General features: G+C 40.4%; 1 protein-coding gene across 1 annotated transcript in view; it reads right to left on the bottom strand.

Moving 5' to 3' along the window:
- LOC145350160 (sorcin-like) overlaps positions 1-16,309 on the bottom strand; it is a 47,679-nt gene that overhangs the window by 10,135 nt on the left and 21,235 nt on the right. Inside the window, exons 3-4 of the mRNA XM_080199167.1 lie at positions 4,028-4,097; positions 2,552-2,595 (exon numbers count right to left, since the gene is read on the bottom strand). Of these exons, the coding sequence (XP_080055293.1) occupies positions 2,552-2,595; positions 4,028-4,097 (114 nt within the window). The remainder of the gene's footprint in view (positions 1-2,551; positions 2,596-4,027; positions 4,098-16,309) is intronic.

Genomic DNA, 16,309 nt, shown 5'->3' with positions numbered 1-16,309 from the left:
GCAGTTTGGTACGGCTCCTGCTCTATTCAAGACCACGAAAAACTACAAAGGGTTGTGATCACGTAAACCAGCCTCCTATCCATTGACGCTGTCTACTCTATCCACTGCCTTGGAAAAGCTGCCAGCATAATCAAAGACCCCAACTACCAGAGACGTACTCTCTTCCACTGGGAAAAAGATACAAAAGTCTGAAGACGTGAACCAATTGACTCAAGAACAGTTTTCTTCCCTGCTGCCAAAAGACTTTTGAAAGGAACAACCTCATTAAGTTTCTCTACACCCAAGCTATGACTGCAAAACTACATTTTGCACTCTCTCCTTTCCTTCTCTATGAACAGAATGCTTTGTCTGTATAGCACGCAAGGAACAATACTTTTCATCGTATACTAAGACGTGACAATAATAAATCAAATCAAGGCCATGAAGGTACAAATTTTTGTGAAATACAATTCTGCTGTTTCTTGTAACCCACAGCTCTTTATGGACGTCAGAAACAGGTTTGTTCCAAATTTATCCCATTAGCTTTGTGGGAGTATCACACAACTTGGTGTGAAATGGCCCTTCAGCTCAACATGGACTGCATTGTGGCCACACCTACCAATGGTACAATGACAGTTGCATTTTTCAACATACATGATCCTGAAAGGTCTTGGGCAGAATGGATGTGAAAAGTATGTTTCCTCTTGTGGGAAAATCTAAAACTAGGGGTCACTATTTAAAAATAAGGGGTCTCCCATTTAAAACAGATGAAGCATAATTGTTTCTAAGAGTCGTGAGCCTTTGAATTCTTGCCAAAAAGGGATAGAAGCAGAGTCTCTGAACATTTTTAAAGGCAGAGGTAGATACATTCTTGATAAGAAGGTGGTGAAAAGTTCTTGCAGGTAAGCAGAATTGAGGTTACTATCAGATCAGTCATGATCTTACTAAATTGTGGAGCAGGCTTGAGGTGCTGAATGGCCTACCCCTTCTCCGTGTTTGTATGTTCAGGACTTGGCCAGGTCAAATCAGTAGTGGTGCTACTCAATTGCTCTTGATAATGGACATTATAATTCCCAATCCACAATAAATTCAGGGCCCTTGCTATCCTCAGTGCTTCTTTCAAGTGGTGTTGAATATGAAGGAGTATTGATTCGTCAGAGGGAGGACAGTAGGTGGTAATAAAGGAGACATTTTTCTGGCCCACACGTGACATGGCTGTATTAGACTTCATGAGATCCACAATGAACAGCAACCAAACCCTCCTGACTGTTTACCATTGTGATGCCACTCCTGGTGGATCTGTCCTGCTGTTGTAACAGGACATATGCAGGGCTGGAAATGGGATAGTCTGTGACATTAGCTTAAGATACAATTCTGTGTACACATCTGTGTCAGGCATGGGAGGGCTTTCCCAATTTTGGCACAAGTCCCTGATGTTAGTGAGATGTACCATGCAGGGTCAACTGAATGGGCAGTGTTTTTAAAATCATGCACAAATCTGATCCTTACATCATCAGGAGGTCCATTCAGCTCTATTGTAATAAGGATTTTTCAGTGGTATAATTTAACTGCTAAACCAAGTCAGAGGCCAATTAAGAGTCAACCACAATACTGTGGGCTGGAGTCACATAAGGCCAGACCAGGTAAGAACAAAGGACTTCCTTTCCTTAAGGACCAATTTAGTTTTTAATGGCACTCAATTTTCACAGTCAAAATTATTGATAATAGTTCTTATTCCAGAATGAATTCAATTAATTGGTTTTAAATTCATTAACTGCTGCGATAGGATTTCAACCTATGTCTCTGGATCTTCAGTCCAGACCTCTGGGTTGCCAGTCGAGTAACATAACCACTACATTACTGATCCAAACCGTTTTAGTTTTGGAGGAGCCTTATAAGTGGCACTTGTAAAATATATAACTATTCAGGTGTAATATGATAAGACGATTTGACATAGTGAAAAAAGTGAACTTAATATGTATATATTCTTGTACAACTTCAACAAGACAAGCCAACTCCTGTATTCAATGTTCTAACCAAATGCCTTCTTCACCACCCTGTCCACCTGTGAAGGAGCTATGAAGCTGTATCCCTATAACTTCCTGTTCTATAACTCTCCCCAGTTCCCTGCCATTAACAGACTAAGTACTGCTCTGGTTTGACCTATCAAAATGCATCACCTCATATTCATCTAAATTAAACTCCATTCATCAGCCCACTTGATTCAGATCCCGTTGCAATCCTAGATAACCTTCTGCACTGTCCACTATGCCACCAATCTTAGTGTCATCTGCAAACTTACTAATCATGCCTCTTAAATTCTCATCCAAGTCTTTCTCTCTCCACAGGTGCTGCCTGACCTGTTGTTTCTAGAAATTTCAATTTTATTTCAGGTTTCCAGTATCCATAGTGTTTTATTTCTGTACATTCTAATTATGCCCAGTTTCACAAATTAAATACTCTGCAGTGCAAGTACTAAAAAACACCCGGAATATGGATATTACAGCAGTTGTATAAGTAACTAATGATAAATATTCCAATGTTGCACCAACACACATAGCTATTAGGATACATCCAGCATGGCTATCATGATTCTGCAGGTCTCCAAACTAAAAGCTGAAAACAAGATGAGATAGTTATTACACATGTGAATAGTTTTCAGCAAAAACAGGAATGCATGCATTTCACAGATGAACCTGGCCATGTTTGAATTGTTCATACTAATTAGAAACAGGAGACAGCCAAAGTTCATGACAGATTCTTTTACAATTAAAAAATTGACACAGCACTGAAAGACAGATTACATGTCGCTGAAGAAAAACAAGACATTTTGTTGAGAGTTTTTCATTTCACAACCATCAGGATGATCCACAAGAATACAAGGGAAAACAACAAACTTATACTGAGAAACAATAGTGCTGATTGGTTGACAACTGCATTCTGACTGGTAGAGGCATTACCATGGAGAATGCACCAGTTGAACCATAACAGCACTCTTTTCTCTCAGTATAAGTTTGTTATTTTCCCTTACATTGTATTCTTGTGAATTGTCCTGATGAGTGAGAGATGAAAAGCTCTGACAAATATCTTTTTTTTAAAGCAATTCTCAAGTTCTGTACTACCAAGCAACTAAGTTATATCTTCAGATTAAGAAACTTCCCTTCCAACACATTACAAGAATGATTTGCATTTACATAAAGCATCCCAAAGTGTTTCCCAGCCAAGAAACGACTTTTGAATTCTAGGAAACATAGTAACCAACACACACACACACAAACAAGATTCCACGTGTGAGGAGATGAACAACCACAAACTGTTTAGTGGCACTGTCACTGGATATAGTCAATTCTCAGAAAACCACCTGGCTGTTATTTGAACAGTGCCATGGATGTTCTTTTTAAAATCTATCCAAGAATCACATTTGACAGTGCAAAATCTGCACTCAATTCTGTACCAATATAGTACAATGTCTTTGGTTTGGACTTAAATCACAAACTTCTGTAATAGGCAGAAGTGTTACCTCCTAACTAAAGCTGCACTTCAACAAAAACTCCCAAGAGATTTAATGGAATTTCAAACAATCTCAGCTGATCAATTAGTTTCCACAATTATATTGCAAAAGACATGGATTGACGTACTACAATGTTAAAACTGGCCTTAATCTCAATTAAATATCACATTTTATAAACTAATTCTGTTCACCATGACTCTTCCCCATTGTCCATTACCCCACTACGGCATAACCTAGTCTACAACACAAAAAAAAACATTTTATTAGTACCTTCTGCTTCCTACCTACAATTTTGGAGATTGATGCAACTTTTAAAGGTTGTAGTTGCAGGGCTTCAAAATAAAATGGGGAAGTTGCTGCCATAAATAATTACAGATCTTTTAAAAAAAAGATGTTGTGAAACAGGAAATGTTGCTAACAAATAAGAATTCTCAATAGTGGTCTCAAGAACACACATTCAAATGAATGCATTTAGTATTACAAAGTTATAAACAAGTATTTAACAGTATTTGTAACAGACTAAGGAGAATTGCTTACGTTTGTAGGTACCATGTATCCCAGACTGTGTTAAACATCGCTGCAGTTCCTCAGCATCCACTTCTCCATCCTGTAAAAGAGCTTATAAAGTAAGTTGATATAATAGGAGACAGAAGGAATATTTGTCTAACAGCATAGAAATTTCACAATAATTTTACTTTTGTTTAAATATCTGACAAGTTTACAACTTCCATTCTACAAATATCTCAATTGTTACAAAACACGCAAGTACAAAAGCAGTGAAAACATTCCCACCTTAAACTTTAATAAATGCAGTTCGCAGGTTTCAGTTAAAATTCAATATATTCAAAATGATCAAGCTTCGTTTTTTCTGCACTTATTGGGTAGCAAAATGTTGAAAGACTGGTGTTCAAGAAAGTTAGTGTGTTGGCAAGTGTACTTTTTTGCTTTCATTGTTGAAGTCAAGTTTCAATTATACATTGAAAAAATATTTTGGTTCAAAGAAAACAGGCTCAAAATTAGCTTTAAAATATATTTTCAACAAAGATATAATTACCGATTATTGAATTCAAAATAATTTTCTACTTGAGAATTTTATACCCCAGATGTTGGCAAAGTGAAAAACTCTATAGTACATGTTACAAGGGAGCTACAGCCTTCAGTTTTGGCCACACCAAGGCCTTGTAAACTCAAAAACGTACGGCTGGAACGTTTACCCTTAACCTCTTCCAGAAGCAGGACCCATTTTCAATAACTTTATAAGATTGTTTATCAAAAATATAGGTTACTACGGTGCTCTATTCAATGTTTGATGGAATGACTGGTTCATGAAGTCCTGATTCTAAAATGGCAGTCCTGGCACAGTAAGGAAACCAAATCAGGCTTCTCTGATGATTAAAACTTACTTATGTTTACCCAAGACTCTTAGTTCAATCAAGGCTTTTTTGATGCAACATTTTCTATACCAACTTTCCCTTGACTGAATTAGCAATAAATGTACAGTTGTGAACCTTAACTTCATTTTACCCAAGTGAGACAAGCAACAGATTATTAGCTAATCATTAGTGTTGCAGCAACTATTTTCCTCTGGAGCCAACAAAATGCCAGATTGCAATTAAGAGTAATTATACTATACAATATAAAGCCTTCAAATATTAATGACAGATTCTACATCATGCATGATTCAAGTCCTGCAGGGAACACCACTTCAGGCAGAAAGAACAATTTTGACCAATCTCAATAAAGATTAAGCTGAACGGTGAATTGTTCTGCCAACCTGCTCGCTGATCAACCCCAGCTTCAGCCGCAGATCCACACCACTAGTAACCCAGGTAAATCTGCTAACTAGCATTTATCACCAATACTACTTACAATCAGTGAGAGGGAATAAAAAAGAAGTTAAATTATGTGAGTGCTGCTCGGAAGCACTACTTCAATTGATAACCCTAAAGAAATGAAGCTTGGAACAAGTCTTTTTATTTTCTGCAGCAAGTTAGATTCAAAACCAAATAAAGTTCCAGAATTCCACGACTAGTTGTAACAGTTTAACCTTTATCTTTTGATTATATAATTGTTCCTTTCAGAATAAAATAAATTCTCACCTCTACCGGAATAATTTTAGACTTCAAGTTAAGCCAGAAACATTGCATGTCATGTCACCGAGGTTCAAGATGTTGCCTAGACAGTTAGCTATTTACTATTCATTTTTGTCCTCGGCCATCCATTGCCCTTTCTCTTCAATTCTCTTTCCCTGATCCAGTTAAATTTTCTCCATTTCTAACAGTTGGTGCATTTGAGCCTCAACAACAAGTTAGCTGCTGGTTTCTCTGACACTTAAATCTTTCTTCTTAAATCCATTCCCAGTACACCTTAACTTTCCAACTCTCCTGCTGTCATCCAGGCTCGATTCCTTCTTCGATACTCCTGCTACATTCTCTGTGCCTCTATTGGCATTCACTGAAGAGCTCATTGAGGCTCTCATCATTGCCAAGTTACAAGCAGCAACACAAATAGCTCCATCCTACTCTTTCAGCAATCTTCCTGGTCAACATGCCCATTGGGGGATGGTCATGCCAACCTTTCTACTGATCCTATGGGCCTTGCCAGTAGATTAGTGCCCCTCACTGCATCTTCCTCCAGAATGTCCATTCAATTGAGTACAAGGCACTTGCTACCCATGAGTTTATTGTAGATGATTGCTTTACAGAAAGCTGATAAGAAGTGATGACTCCTTTCACAAATGAAGCCTCCTTGCCTGTCTAGACCTTGCACTATCAGCATAGGATTTATCATATCACATCTTGGTTTCTTCTGATTCTTCTGACACTTTTCTCCTCCTTTGAGCATCTCACCTTGCCCAACTTCTCATGCCTCTAATTTAAAATCCTCTTTCTCTACTGTTCTCCCAAGTATGATAAAATCTTTCATATCTTCACTGCTTTCTTCAGTCTTTGCGCTGAGAAACTTTTCTCCAATTTCAACCTCCATCTCAATTCATCATAATCTTGCTTCAGAGTTCATTTTTAATTGCACAATTAAGGACAAAAATAAAAAGGAGGGCATTCATTGTGTGAATACATATAAAGAGACATTTATTGACACTGAGCAGAGTGCAAAGAGCTATACATTTGTAATGTTTCACTTTGTGAAACAATCTAAATGGACTTCTGATCTCCTTCACCAAACAGCTGTTAGAAGTTTAATATGGTAGTAGAGAATGGCTGCCTAAAGATGAAAGTTGGAAGCAAAGAATTTTTTTTTCAGACAAAGGATTACAATCCAAGTAGCTTTTGTGAAAAATGGCAGAAGGCAAATATGATTATGATTACCCGCCAATGTTCTCTTGGCCAGTGGAGAAATGATGTGAACCTTAAAGGAGTGATGGATTATACCCCTATCAAAAAGGGGCAAGGTATGGCCTGGGCATTGTCACTTCCTAGCAAAAGTAAAACCTAAAGTATTTTGTGAGCTGGATGCCTGCCAGTTGGATATGGAGGAAGGTGTGACTCTATTAGGTTTCATAGATGCAATTTACTAGAAAGATGATCTACTGGCTGCCTTTAAAGCATAATCAGACTTTGAAAGATCTCAAAAAGCAGATTCCATTGAAGGAGTATACATTAGAGCTTTAACAGATCATATAGAAGATTATAGAAATTCAATTTGGAGATTCCTTGTTCAATGTTCACATTAAAGTTGCTGGACTGTTCTAAGGTGTGAGGTGTAGAAACAGAACCCCTCTGAGCCAATGCCATCTATCCGAAACAAAATCCTCGAGGAGGTAGTCATTATCAGAACTGTTAATGAAACAAATTTTCTGATGGTGTAAAGAATGAAGGACTCAATAATTGCAGCAGGAATGAACCCCAGCAATACATGGAGAACAGTTAACAGCTGTTTCAGGTGTAACACAATGTGAAGAGCTACCCAAAGCAAAAAAGCAGGACTCTCAAATCAGCATAAGATGCAAAATTCATGAGAACATAAGAAATAGGAGCAGGAGTAGGCCATCCAGCCCTTCGAGCCTGCCCCGCCATTCAATAAGATCATGGCTGATCTGTCGTGGCTCAGTTCCACTTTCCCGCCCTCTCCCCATAACCCTTAATCCCCTCTCTTATCAAAACCCATCAACCCGCGTCTTAAAAATATTTAGCGAGGCAGCCTCCACCACTTCAACGGGCAGAGAATTCCAGAGATTCACCACGCTTTGAGTGAAGAAGTTCCTCCTCAACTCCGTTCTAAACCGCACCCCCCCCCCCTTTATCTTGAGGCTGTGCCCCCTAGTCCTACTGTCTTTTTTGAGCGGGAAGAGTCTCTCCACCTCTATCCTATCCATCCCATTCATCATCTTATACGTCTCAATGAGATCTCCCCTCATTCTTCTAAACTCTAACGAGTACAAGCCTAGTTTATTCAGCCTCTCTTCATAGCTCAACCCCCTCAACTCCGGCATCAGCCTAGTAAACCTCCTCTGCACTCCCTCCAAGGCCAAAATATCTTTGCGCAGGTACGGCGCCCAAAACTGCACACAGTACTCCAGCTGCGGCCTCACCAATGCCCTATACAGCTGCAGCAAGACCTCCCTACTTGCTGCACCTGCAAGCTGGGTTTTTGCGACTCATGCACAAGGACCCCGAGGTCCCTCTGCACTGTCGCCTGCTGCAGTTTTTCGCCACGTAAGTAATAGTCCTTCCTACCATTACTCCTACCAAAGTGGACCACCTCACACTTGCCAACATTAAATTCCATTTGCCATTTCCTGGCCCATTCGCCCAGCCTATCTACATCCTTCTGCAGACTCTCCACACCCTCCGCACAATTTGCCGTTCCCCCAATCTTAGTGTCATCAGCAAATTTTGACACCCTACACTCGGTTCCCTCCTCCAGATCATCTATATAAATGGTAAAAAGCTGAGGCCCCAGCACCAACCCCCGGGGCACTCCACTAGTCACCATCCGCCAATCCGAATAGCACCCATTGACCCCCACTCTCTGCCTCCTATTTGACAACCAATCCTCTATCCACGCTTACACCCTACCCCCAACTCCATGTCCCTCGACCTTCTGCAATAACCTCTTGTGAGGTACTTTGTCAAATGCCTCCTGAAAATCCAGAAGGACCACATCCACCGGCTCTCCTCTATCCACCGCCCTAGACACATCCTCATAGAAGAGGCTAAAGACACACAGGATAGGGCTGTCACACCCAAAGGCCAAATGCATTAAGCAGAGATTTGTATGACACGTGTTTCAGGAAGATCCAATGAATGGAGGGGTGCGATTACTGTGGGACATGATGGAAAAGCCACTGACAAGTTTAAGTAATGGTCAAATGTTCAAGATGATGGCCAAAAAGATAGGTCCAAAGACTGGTGGAATGGGGTAAAGGAATGGAAAGGGAGCATTCTAATAGCAAGTCTGAAAGTGACTCTTGTTTAGAAAATGATCAGAGAAAAAAAAAGGTCTCTGATCACACGTGGGACAGCTCTTAACCATGGGAGTCCAAAAGACATGAAGTGATAGTAGAAGCCATAGCTTGAACAGATTACATGAAGTAGAGCTACACCAGTCCAAAGTCCTTATGACAATAACATTCTGGTGACTATCAGAAAACTACAGGGTAAACTAATAAGAGGCAAAACAAAAAAAAAATGAAATCATAGGAAGGATTTGGGAGTTTATTCTGAAGTACCAGATAAGCGATAGCCAGTCTTCTAGCATAGATAGATTCGTATAGAAAATATCCTTGCAAATAGGACTTAAAGCCAGACTAGTTGCTCAGGGCTTTGAAGAGTAATAATGATGTTAGAGTGGGCTCTCCCACAGGAGGAACGTAATCCTGAAAGTCTTTTCAGCTCTTTTGGCCAAATTCATATGAGTATAGATCAACTGTCATAAAAGCTGCATTTTTTTTTGCAGGGTGAAAAGTTCCTGAGTGAAGTGTATTGAAACTACCTCAGAATCACAGAAACCTTATGGCGCAGAAGGGGGCCATTCAGCCCATCAAGCCTGCACCGACCACAATCCCACCAAGGCCCCAACTCCGAAACCCCACATATTTACCCTGCTAATACCTCTAACCTACACATCCTCGGACACTATGGGGCAATTTAGCATGGCCAATCAACCTAACCTACACATCTTACCTAAGTGATGCAAAAGGCAAAATATGGAAACCGAACAAATGAGTTTATGGCCTGAATGATGCCATGCAGGTATGATAATCTTCTGACCTGCTCAAAGTAGGCCGTGTTCAACTGAGAACAGATCCCACAAATGTTCCACAGGTATCCAAAATGGAAACTTGCAAGCATCTTCATGATGACTCTGATGAATTATTATGGGGTGGTAACTTGGAATGAGAAATGTGTTATTAATAAAGTCAAGTGGGACTAATATGGAAAGTCAGGCTTCAGTGGCTTTTAAACATATTATTTTAGATATTAAGTAGTATAGGTCTGGAGTAACTTTGAGTTAGTAATTCTATTTTAAGTGCATTACTCTATCCCAGGTAATTGCACAAAGTCATTATAGAAATAATAAACAGAGCTGTGGCAAAATTGATCGTCCACACAATTATGGCCAGATGTTAATTTTGATGTAGTGAAACTAAGAACTACAATGAAGCACTGAAGTTGAGGACATTAAGGGCAAACAAAATATTTTAAAAAACCAAATATGGCGAAATGCATAATTAAGATTCCTTCCTGGGTGACTCACAATAACCTGAAATTAACCTTCTGATGGGTAATCAAGTGCAGCAATTTTCACCATATTTTTGGTGGGTGAAAATGGGAAGCCAAGAAAAAAGTTTGTTTAAATTCTTTGTTTGCACTAAATATGGAATTCTATTTGTCAAATATTTTAGGAGGAATTCTATACAAACATTGTATTGAAAACAGTATGCACATTGAATGTTACATAGAGATAATTGTTCCTTTTAGGATAATGATCACATGACAAAAACAGTAAATAAAAAGATTCAGGGCAGATTTATGTTATCATGAAACAAATAAAATGTCAGAAAAAAAGGAAATTTCAGAGCAAACAAGTTGATTCAAGTCAGTTATCTGATTGCTTTACTAAAAGGAAGACTTGTATCAACAAATTATTGTAAGTCTGAGAAGGCAGGCATCTTGTAATGCAATATTTTTATATTGAATATGGAATTTTTTTTTGGTTTGCTTTGAAATACTTTTGTGAGCATTAATTGAAAAAGGAAAAAAGGAAATCTGTTACTTTTCTAAACTAAGAGCAAGGAAAAACAAGTGGAGGACATTCGTTACCTGAGCACACACTTATTGACAATGGGTGGAGAATACAGTTAGCCTACTGCCACAACAGGTCCACAGCAGATGCCATTTCCCTGGCCCTGCACTCAGCCCTGGAACACCTAGGTAACAAGGACACCTTTGTGAGAGTCCTATTTATTGACTCCAACTCAGCCATCAACGCTATTATTCCCATGAAATTCATCTCCAAACTCCGTGGGACCTCCCTCTGCAACTGGATCCTGAACTTCCTAACTCAGGCCACAATCAGTAAGGATAGACAACAACTCCTCCACGATCATCCTCAATACCACTGCCCCACAAGGCTGTGTTCTCAGACCCCAACTATACTCCTGGTACACCGATGACTGCAGCCAAATTCCCCTCAACTCAATTTTCAAGTTTCCTGATGACACCACCGTAATGGGTCAGACCTCAAACAATGACGAGAGCGTACAAGAATGAGATAGAGAATCTGGTGAGCTTGTGCGCCAATCATCTCTCCCTCAACGTCAACAAAAATGGAGATTGTCATTGACTTCAGGAAGCGTAAAGGAGAACATACCCCTGTCTACATCAATGGGGTCGAAGTAAAAAGGGTTGAGAGCTTCAAGTTTTTATATGTCCAGATCACCAACCACCTGTCCTGGTCCCCCCCATGCTGACACTGTAGTTAAGAAAGCCCACCAACGCCTGTACTTTCTCAGAAGACTAAGGAAATTTGGCATCTTAACTGCCACTCGATCATCAAGTTTTTCAGATGCACCACAGAAAGCATTCTTTCTGGTTGTAGCACAGCTTAGTATGGATCCTGCTCTGCCCAACACCACAAGGAACTACAATAGGTCGTGAATGTAGCCCAAACCGTTACGCAAATCAGTCTCCCATCCATCGACTCTATCTACACTTCCTGCTATCTTGGCGAAGCAACTAGCATAATTAAGGACCCCACTCACCCTAGACGTTCTCTCTTCCACCTTCGGGAAAAAGACACAAAAGTCTGAAGTCACAAAACCGACTCAAGAACAGTTTCTCCCCTGCTGCTGTCAGATTTTTGAATGGACTTACCTTGCATTAAACTGATCTCTACACCCTACGTTCTGCACTCTCTTGTTTCCTTCTCTATGAATGGTATGTTTTGTTGGTATAGTGCACAAAAAACAATACTTTTCACTGTATGTTAATGTGACAATAATAAGTTAAAATCAAATCAAGGATTTGCATCTGGACTGTTAGGAATCGATGATACAACAGCTAAACTGACTGCGTACAATTCTTTACTCATTTATTGCACTGTTTCATTGACAGTGAAATGCAATTACATCATATCTGCATGGAAACCACCAAATGTTCAACTTGGCAGACACGAGTGGGCCAGCAGTAGCAAGGTTACCAGCATGTACAGAGCTCAAAATTGTGACTGTACAAGTGAACAACAATGCCCCCAGTCATGGCAGAAGTAAAACAAAACATATTGCAACTTTTGTGAGTTACAAGACATATGCACAGATTCAACACTGCATGAAATGTCATATCTACACCTCAAATAAGATGCAATTCCAACCATTAACCCTCCAAGTTCAGTGCGCATATTCAGGAAACAGTTAAGAGCAAGTTGCATGACAGAGAGTAATCCATTGTATGCATCAGCACACTGACTGATCCAACTCTATCACATGCATACTAAAAAGGATGGCACAATTTTGGTATGCTTGGACTCAAGATGTCTAAATCTTGCTCTAAAGAGAAGCCTACACAAGAACCTGGCATTAGAGGAATTGAATCACATACTCATAAGAGCAAAGTTTTTCTCCAAGTTGGACACCAAAAACTGGCAATGGTAGATTTATTTGGAAGAGGTATCTTAAGAGATCACTACTTTCAGGACACTATTCAAAAAACACTGCCTCCAGAGATTACCTTTCAGTTTATCCATTAATCAGGATCTATGCCAGCAGCATGCGAACAGAATTACAGAAAAATGTTCCTGGATGCATATGCATTGCCAATGAAAGTGAGTGGCCAAAATTTACTCTCATTAATAGTAGCAACTTGTAAAGGGCACGTCTTCAAGAGCAAGAAATGCCAGGTGAAAACGGGTCAAATTTTCCGGCTCTACTCATTCACATTTCGGGATCCATTCCGACACTGGCAAACTCAAAGATGTATGGCATATGTGTACTCGACAAGACAAACAGGATTTTCAGAGATGCCTCTGATTATTCAACTTTAGTGCCATACACGCCCAACTTCACTAACAGATCATCACTCAGACAGCTGCTAAGGAATGATACGAAAACAGAAAATGCTGGAAAATCTCAGCAGGTTTGATAGCATCTGTGGACAGAGAATAAATTCAACATTTCAAGTCAGGATGGCCCTTCAAAGCTGATGATCCTCTCAGATGCCGTCAGATCTGCAGAGATTTTCCAGTAGTTTCTGCTTTTGTTTCAGATTTCAGCATCTGCAATATTTTGCCTTCATGCAGGAGGACCAACATGTGTTCGACTCACTCAAACTGGCATTGTCAGAAGAAACAAGTGTTCTACAATACTACAACCCAAATTTGAGATCAACATACCTCAAAAAGGACTAAAAGTGTGCATTATGCACGATAGAAAACCAATTGCATTTGGCTTCAAAAGTAAGTGAATTCAATTTCCTAGCCCAGATCCTATGAGGTCACAACACTTAATGGAGTGATGTTAAGGAGAAACAGAAGCCAGCAAAAGGAATTTTTCAACTGTACAACACCTAGCACTCCAATCGCATCTAAAACACATCCCAAAATAAATTCAAAGCATGAAATTGTGAAGGACTGCCAGGAAAACAATCAGCACTCTGATTGCCAACGAACCTACAAGTCAAGAACACTGAGGTGATCATGCAGATAGTGAGGAAAATTATACTCCCATAAGCTGTGGAAGGATTGATAACCCAAACATAATACAAACTTCAAAATCTTATAATGAATAGAGACCTATCTTCTGTGTAAATAGCTTTCATATCCATCTTACTGTGTATTTATATTTTTTCTTACTATATGTATTATCTTTATAAAAAAGAATGCTGTGGTATCATTTTGGGAATATGCAACTGACATGCATGTCATCACGAAACCAGGATGTAAAGCAGCCTATGAATAGTAGCCACAGTAAAAAGTCTGACAATACCAGGTTTAAGTCCAACTGGTTGGACTTAAAGCTGGTGTTGTCAGACTTTTTACTGTGTTTACCCCAGTCCAACGCCGGCATATCCACATCAATAGTAGCCACAACAGTATTGTGGTGGTTGTTGCTGTGTATCGACTGCCTACAGCAGACCTATTGTTTGGGTTCTAATGTAATATGCATATATATTAGTTCTTATCTTCGAATAAATAGAACCTTATAGTTTATCAATCCTGTGTATGAGGTTGGTGGGTTTGTGTGAAGCCGCCGAAAATACAGCACCCTCCCCTATCCTAACTCCATATAAATTTCCCAATCACACCCTTGGCGTGCTATTTCATGTAGTCTAACTATTTCCATAGTTATCAGCCATAGATAAGGCTATGTCTAGTCACTTTCTTGTTTATCACTTCACCCACATTTTGCTTCACCCTCCAATCCTATGTTATTTTATGCCTGCACTGGAAATAAATTCTCCCGATTTACTTAATTGTTCTTTTAAAACTTCAACTATCCATCCTTTGGTCCTCCATTCACTACGACCTTTCTCATACTACCAATCATGATCTCACCTCCGCCCTTGATGCCCTAGTTGCCAGTAAAACCATTAATCTCTCTCTCAGGCAAGATGATGAAAGAGTTGGAGTAAAATGAAGCAGTAAACTGGTGCTAAAACAAGCAACAACTAGGCTGAATACAAGTTCAGCAAAGAAATTAGAAAGTGAGGAAAAGCAAAAAATGAGAAAAGGAAACCGGAAATTTACAAAAGGGAATCCAAAATTTTTCTACAGGCATATAAATAGTAAAGAGTAAGGCTACTAGTTGATAAAGAGCACATGGATAACTCTTAACACAAGATACATTTTTAATCAAATTATAGAATCATTATAGCACAAAAGGACACCGTTCGATCCTTCGTGTCTAAGATGGCTCTCTATAAGAGAAATACACTTCATGCCCCTCCCTGCCTTTGCCCAGAGCCCTAAAATCTTTCTTTTTCAGATAATGATCCAAGTCTCTTTTGAAAGCCAGCATTCAATCTGCCTCCACCACTCTCTCAGGTAATGCATTCCTGAGATTCTAGCCACTCACTGTATAAAAAAGATTCTCAAGTGTTATTACTTCTTTTAAGAACATAAGAACATAATAGGAGCAGGAGTAGGCCACCTAGCCCCTCGAGCCTGCCCCACCATTCAGTAAGATCATGGCTGATGTGTCGTGGCTCAGTTCCACATTCCCGCCCTCTCCCCATAACCCTTAATCCCCTGTCTTATCAAAAACCCATCAACCTGCGTCTTAAAAATATTTAGCGAGGCAGCCTCCACCACTTCAACGGGCAGAGAATTCCAGAGATTCACCACCCTTTGAGTGAAGAAGTTCCTCCTCAACTCCGTTCTAAACCGCCCCCCCTTTATCTTGAGGCTGTGCCCCCTAGTCCTACTGTCCTTTCTGAGCGGGAAGAGTCTCTCCACCTCTATCCTATCCATCCCATTCATCATCTTATACGTCTCAATGAGATCTCCCCTCATTCTTCTAAACTCTAACGAGTACAAGCCTAGTTTATTCAGCCTCTCCTCGTAGCTCAACCCCCTCAACTCCGGTATCAGCGTAGTAAACCTCCTCTGCACTCCCTCCAAGGCCAAAATATCCTTACGTAAGTGCGGCGACCAAAACTGCACACAGTACTCCAGCTGCGGCCTCACCAATGCCCTATACAGCCGCAGCAAGACCTCCCTACTTTTATATTCAATCCCCCTCGCGATGAAGGCCAGCATCCCATTCGCCTTCCTGACCACCTGCTGCACCTGCAGGCTGGGTTTTTGCGACTCATGAACAAGGACCCCGAGGTCTCTCTGCACCGTCGCCTGCTGCAGTTTTTCGCCACGTAAGTAATAGTCCTTCCTACCATTATTCCTACCAAAGTGGACCACCTCGCACTTGCTAACATTAAATTCCATTTGCAGTTCCTGGCCTATTTGCCCAGCCTATCTACATCCTTCTGCAGACTCTCCACACCCTCCACGCAACTTGCCGTTCCACCAATCTTGGTGTCATCAGCAAATTTCGACACCACACACTCGGTTCCCTCCTCCAGATCATCTATATAAATGGTAAATAGCTGAGGCCCCAGCACCGCCCCCTGGGGCACTCCACTAGTCACCAACCGCCAATCCAAATAGCACCCATTGACCCCCACTCTCTGCCTCCTATTTGACAACCAATCCTCTATCCACGCTAACACCCTACCCCCAACTCCATGCCCCCTTACCTTCTTCAATAACTTCGTGAGGTACCTTGTCAAACACCTTCTGAAAATCAAGACAGACCACATCCACTGGCTCTCCTCTATCCAGCGCCCTAGACACATCCTCATAGAACTC

The sequence above is a fragment of the Carcharhinus amblyrhynchos genome, chromosome 11 (assembly GCF_965287045.1).
Source record: "Carcharhinus amblyrhynchos chromosome 11, sCarAmb.v2.hapA, whole genome shotgun sequence".
In the NCBI taxonomy this organism is placed as follows: domain Eukaryota; kingdom Metazoa; phylum Chordata; class Chondrichthyes; order Carcharhiniformes; family Carcharhinidae; genus Carcharhinus; species Carcharhinus amblyrhynchos.
The sequence above is the reverse complement of the archived record's forward strand: the minus strand, read 5'-3'. Positions and strand labels throughout refer to the sequence as shown.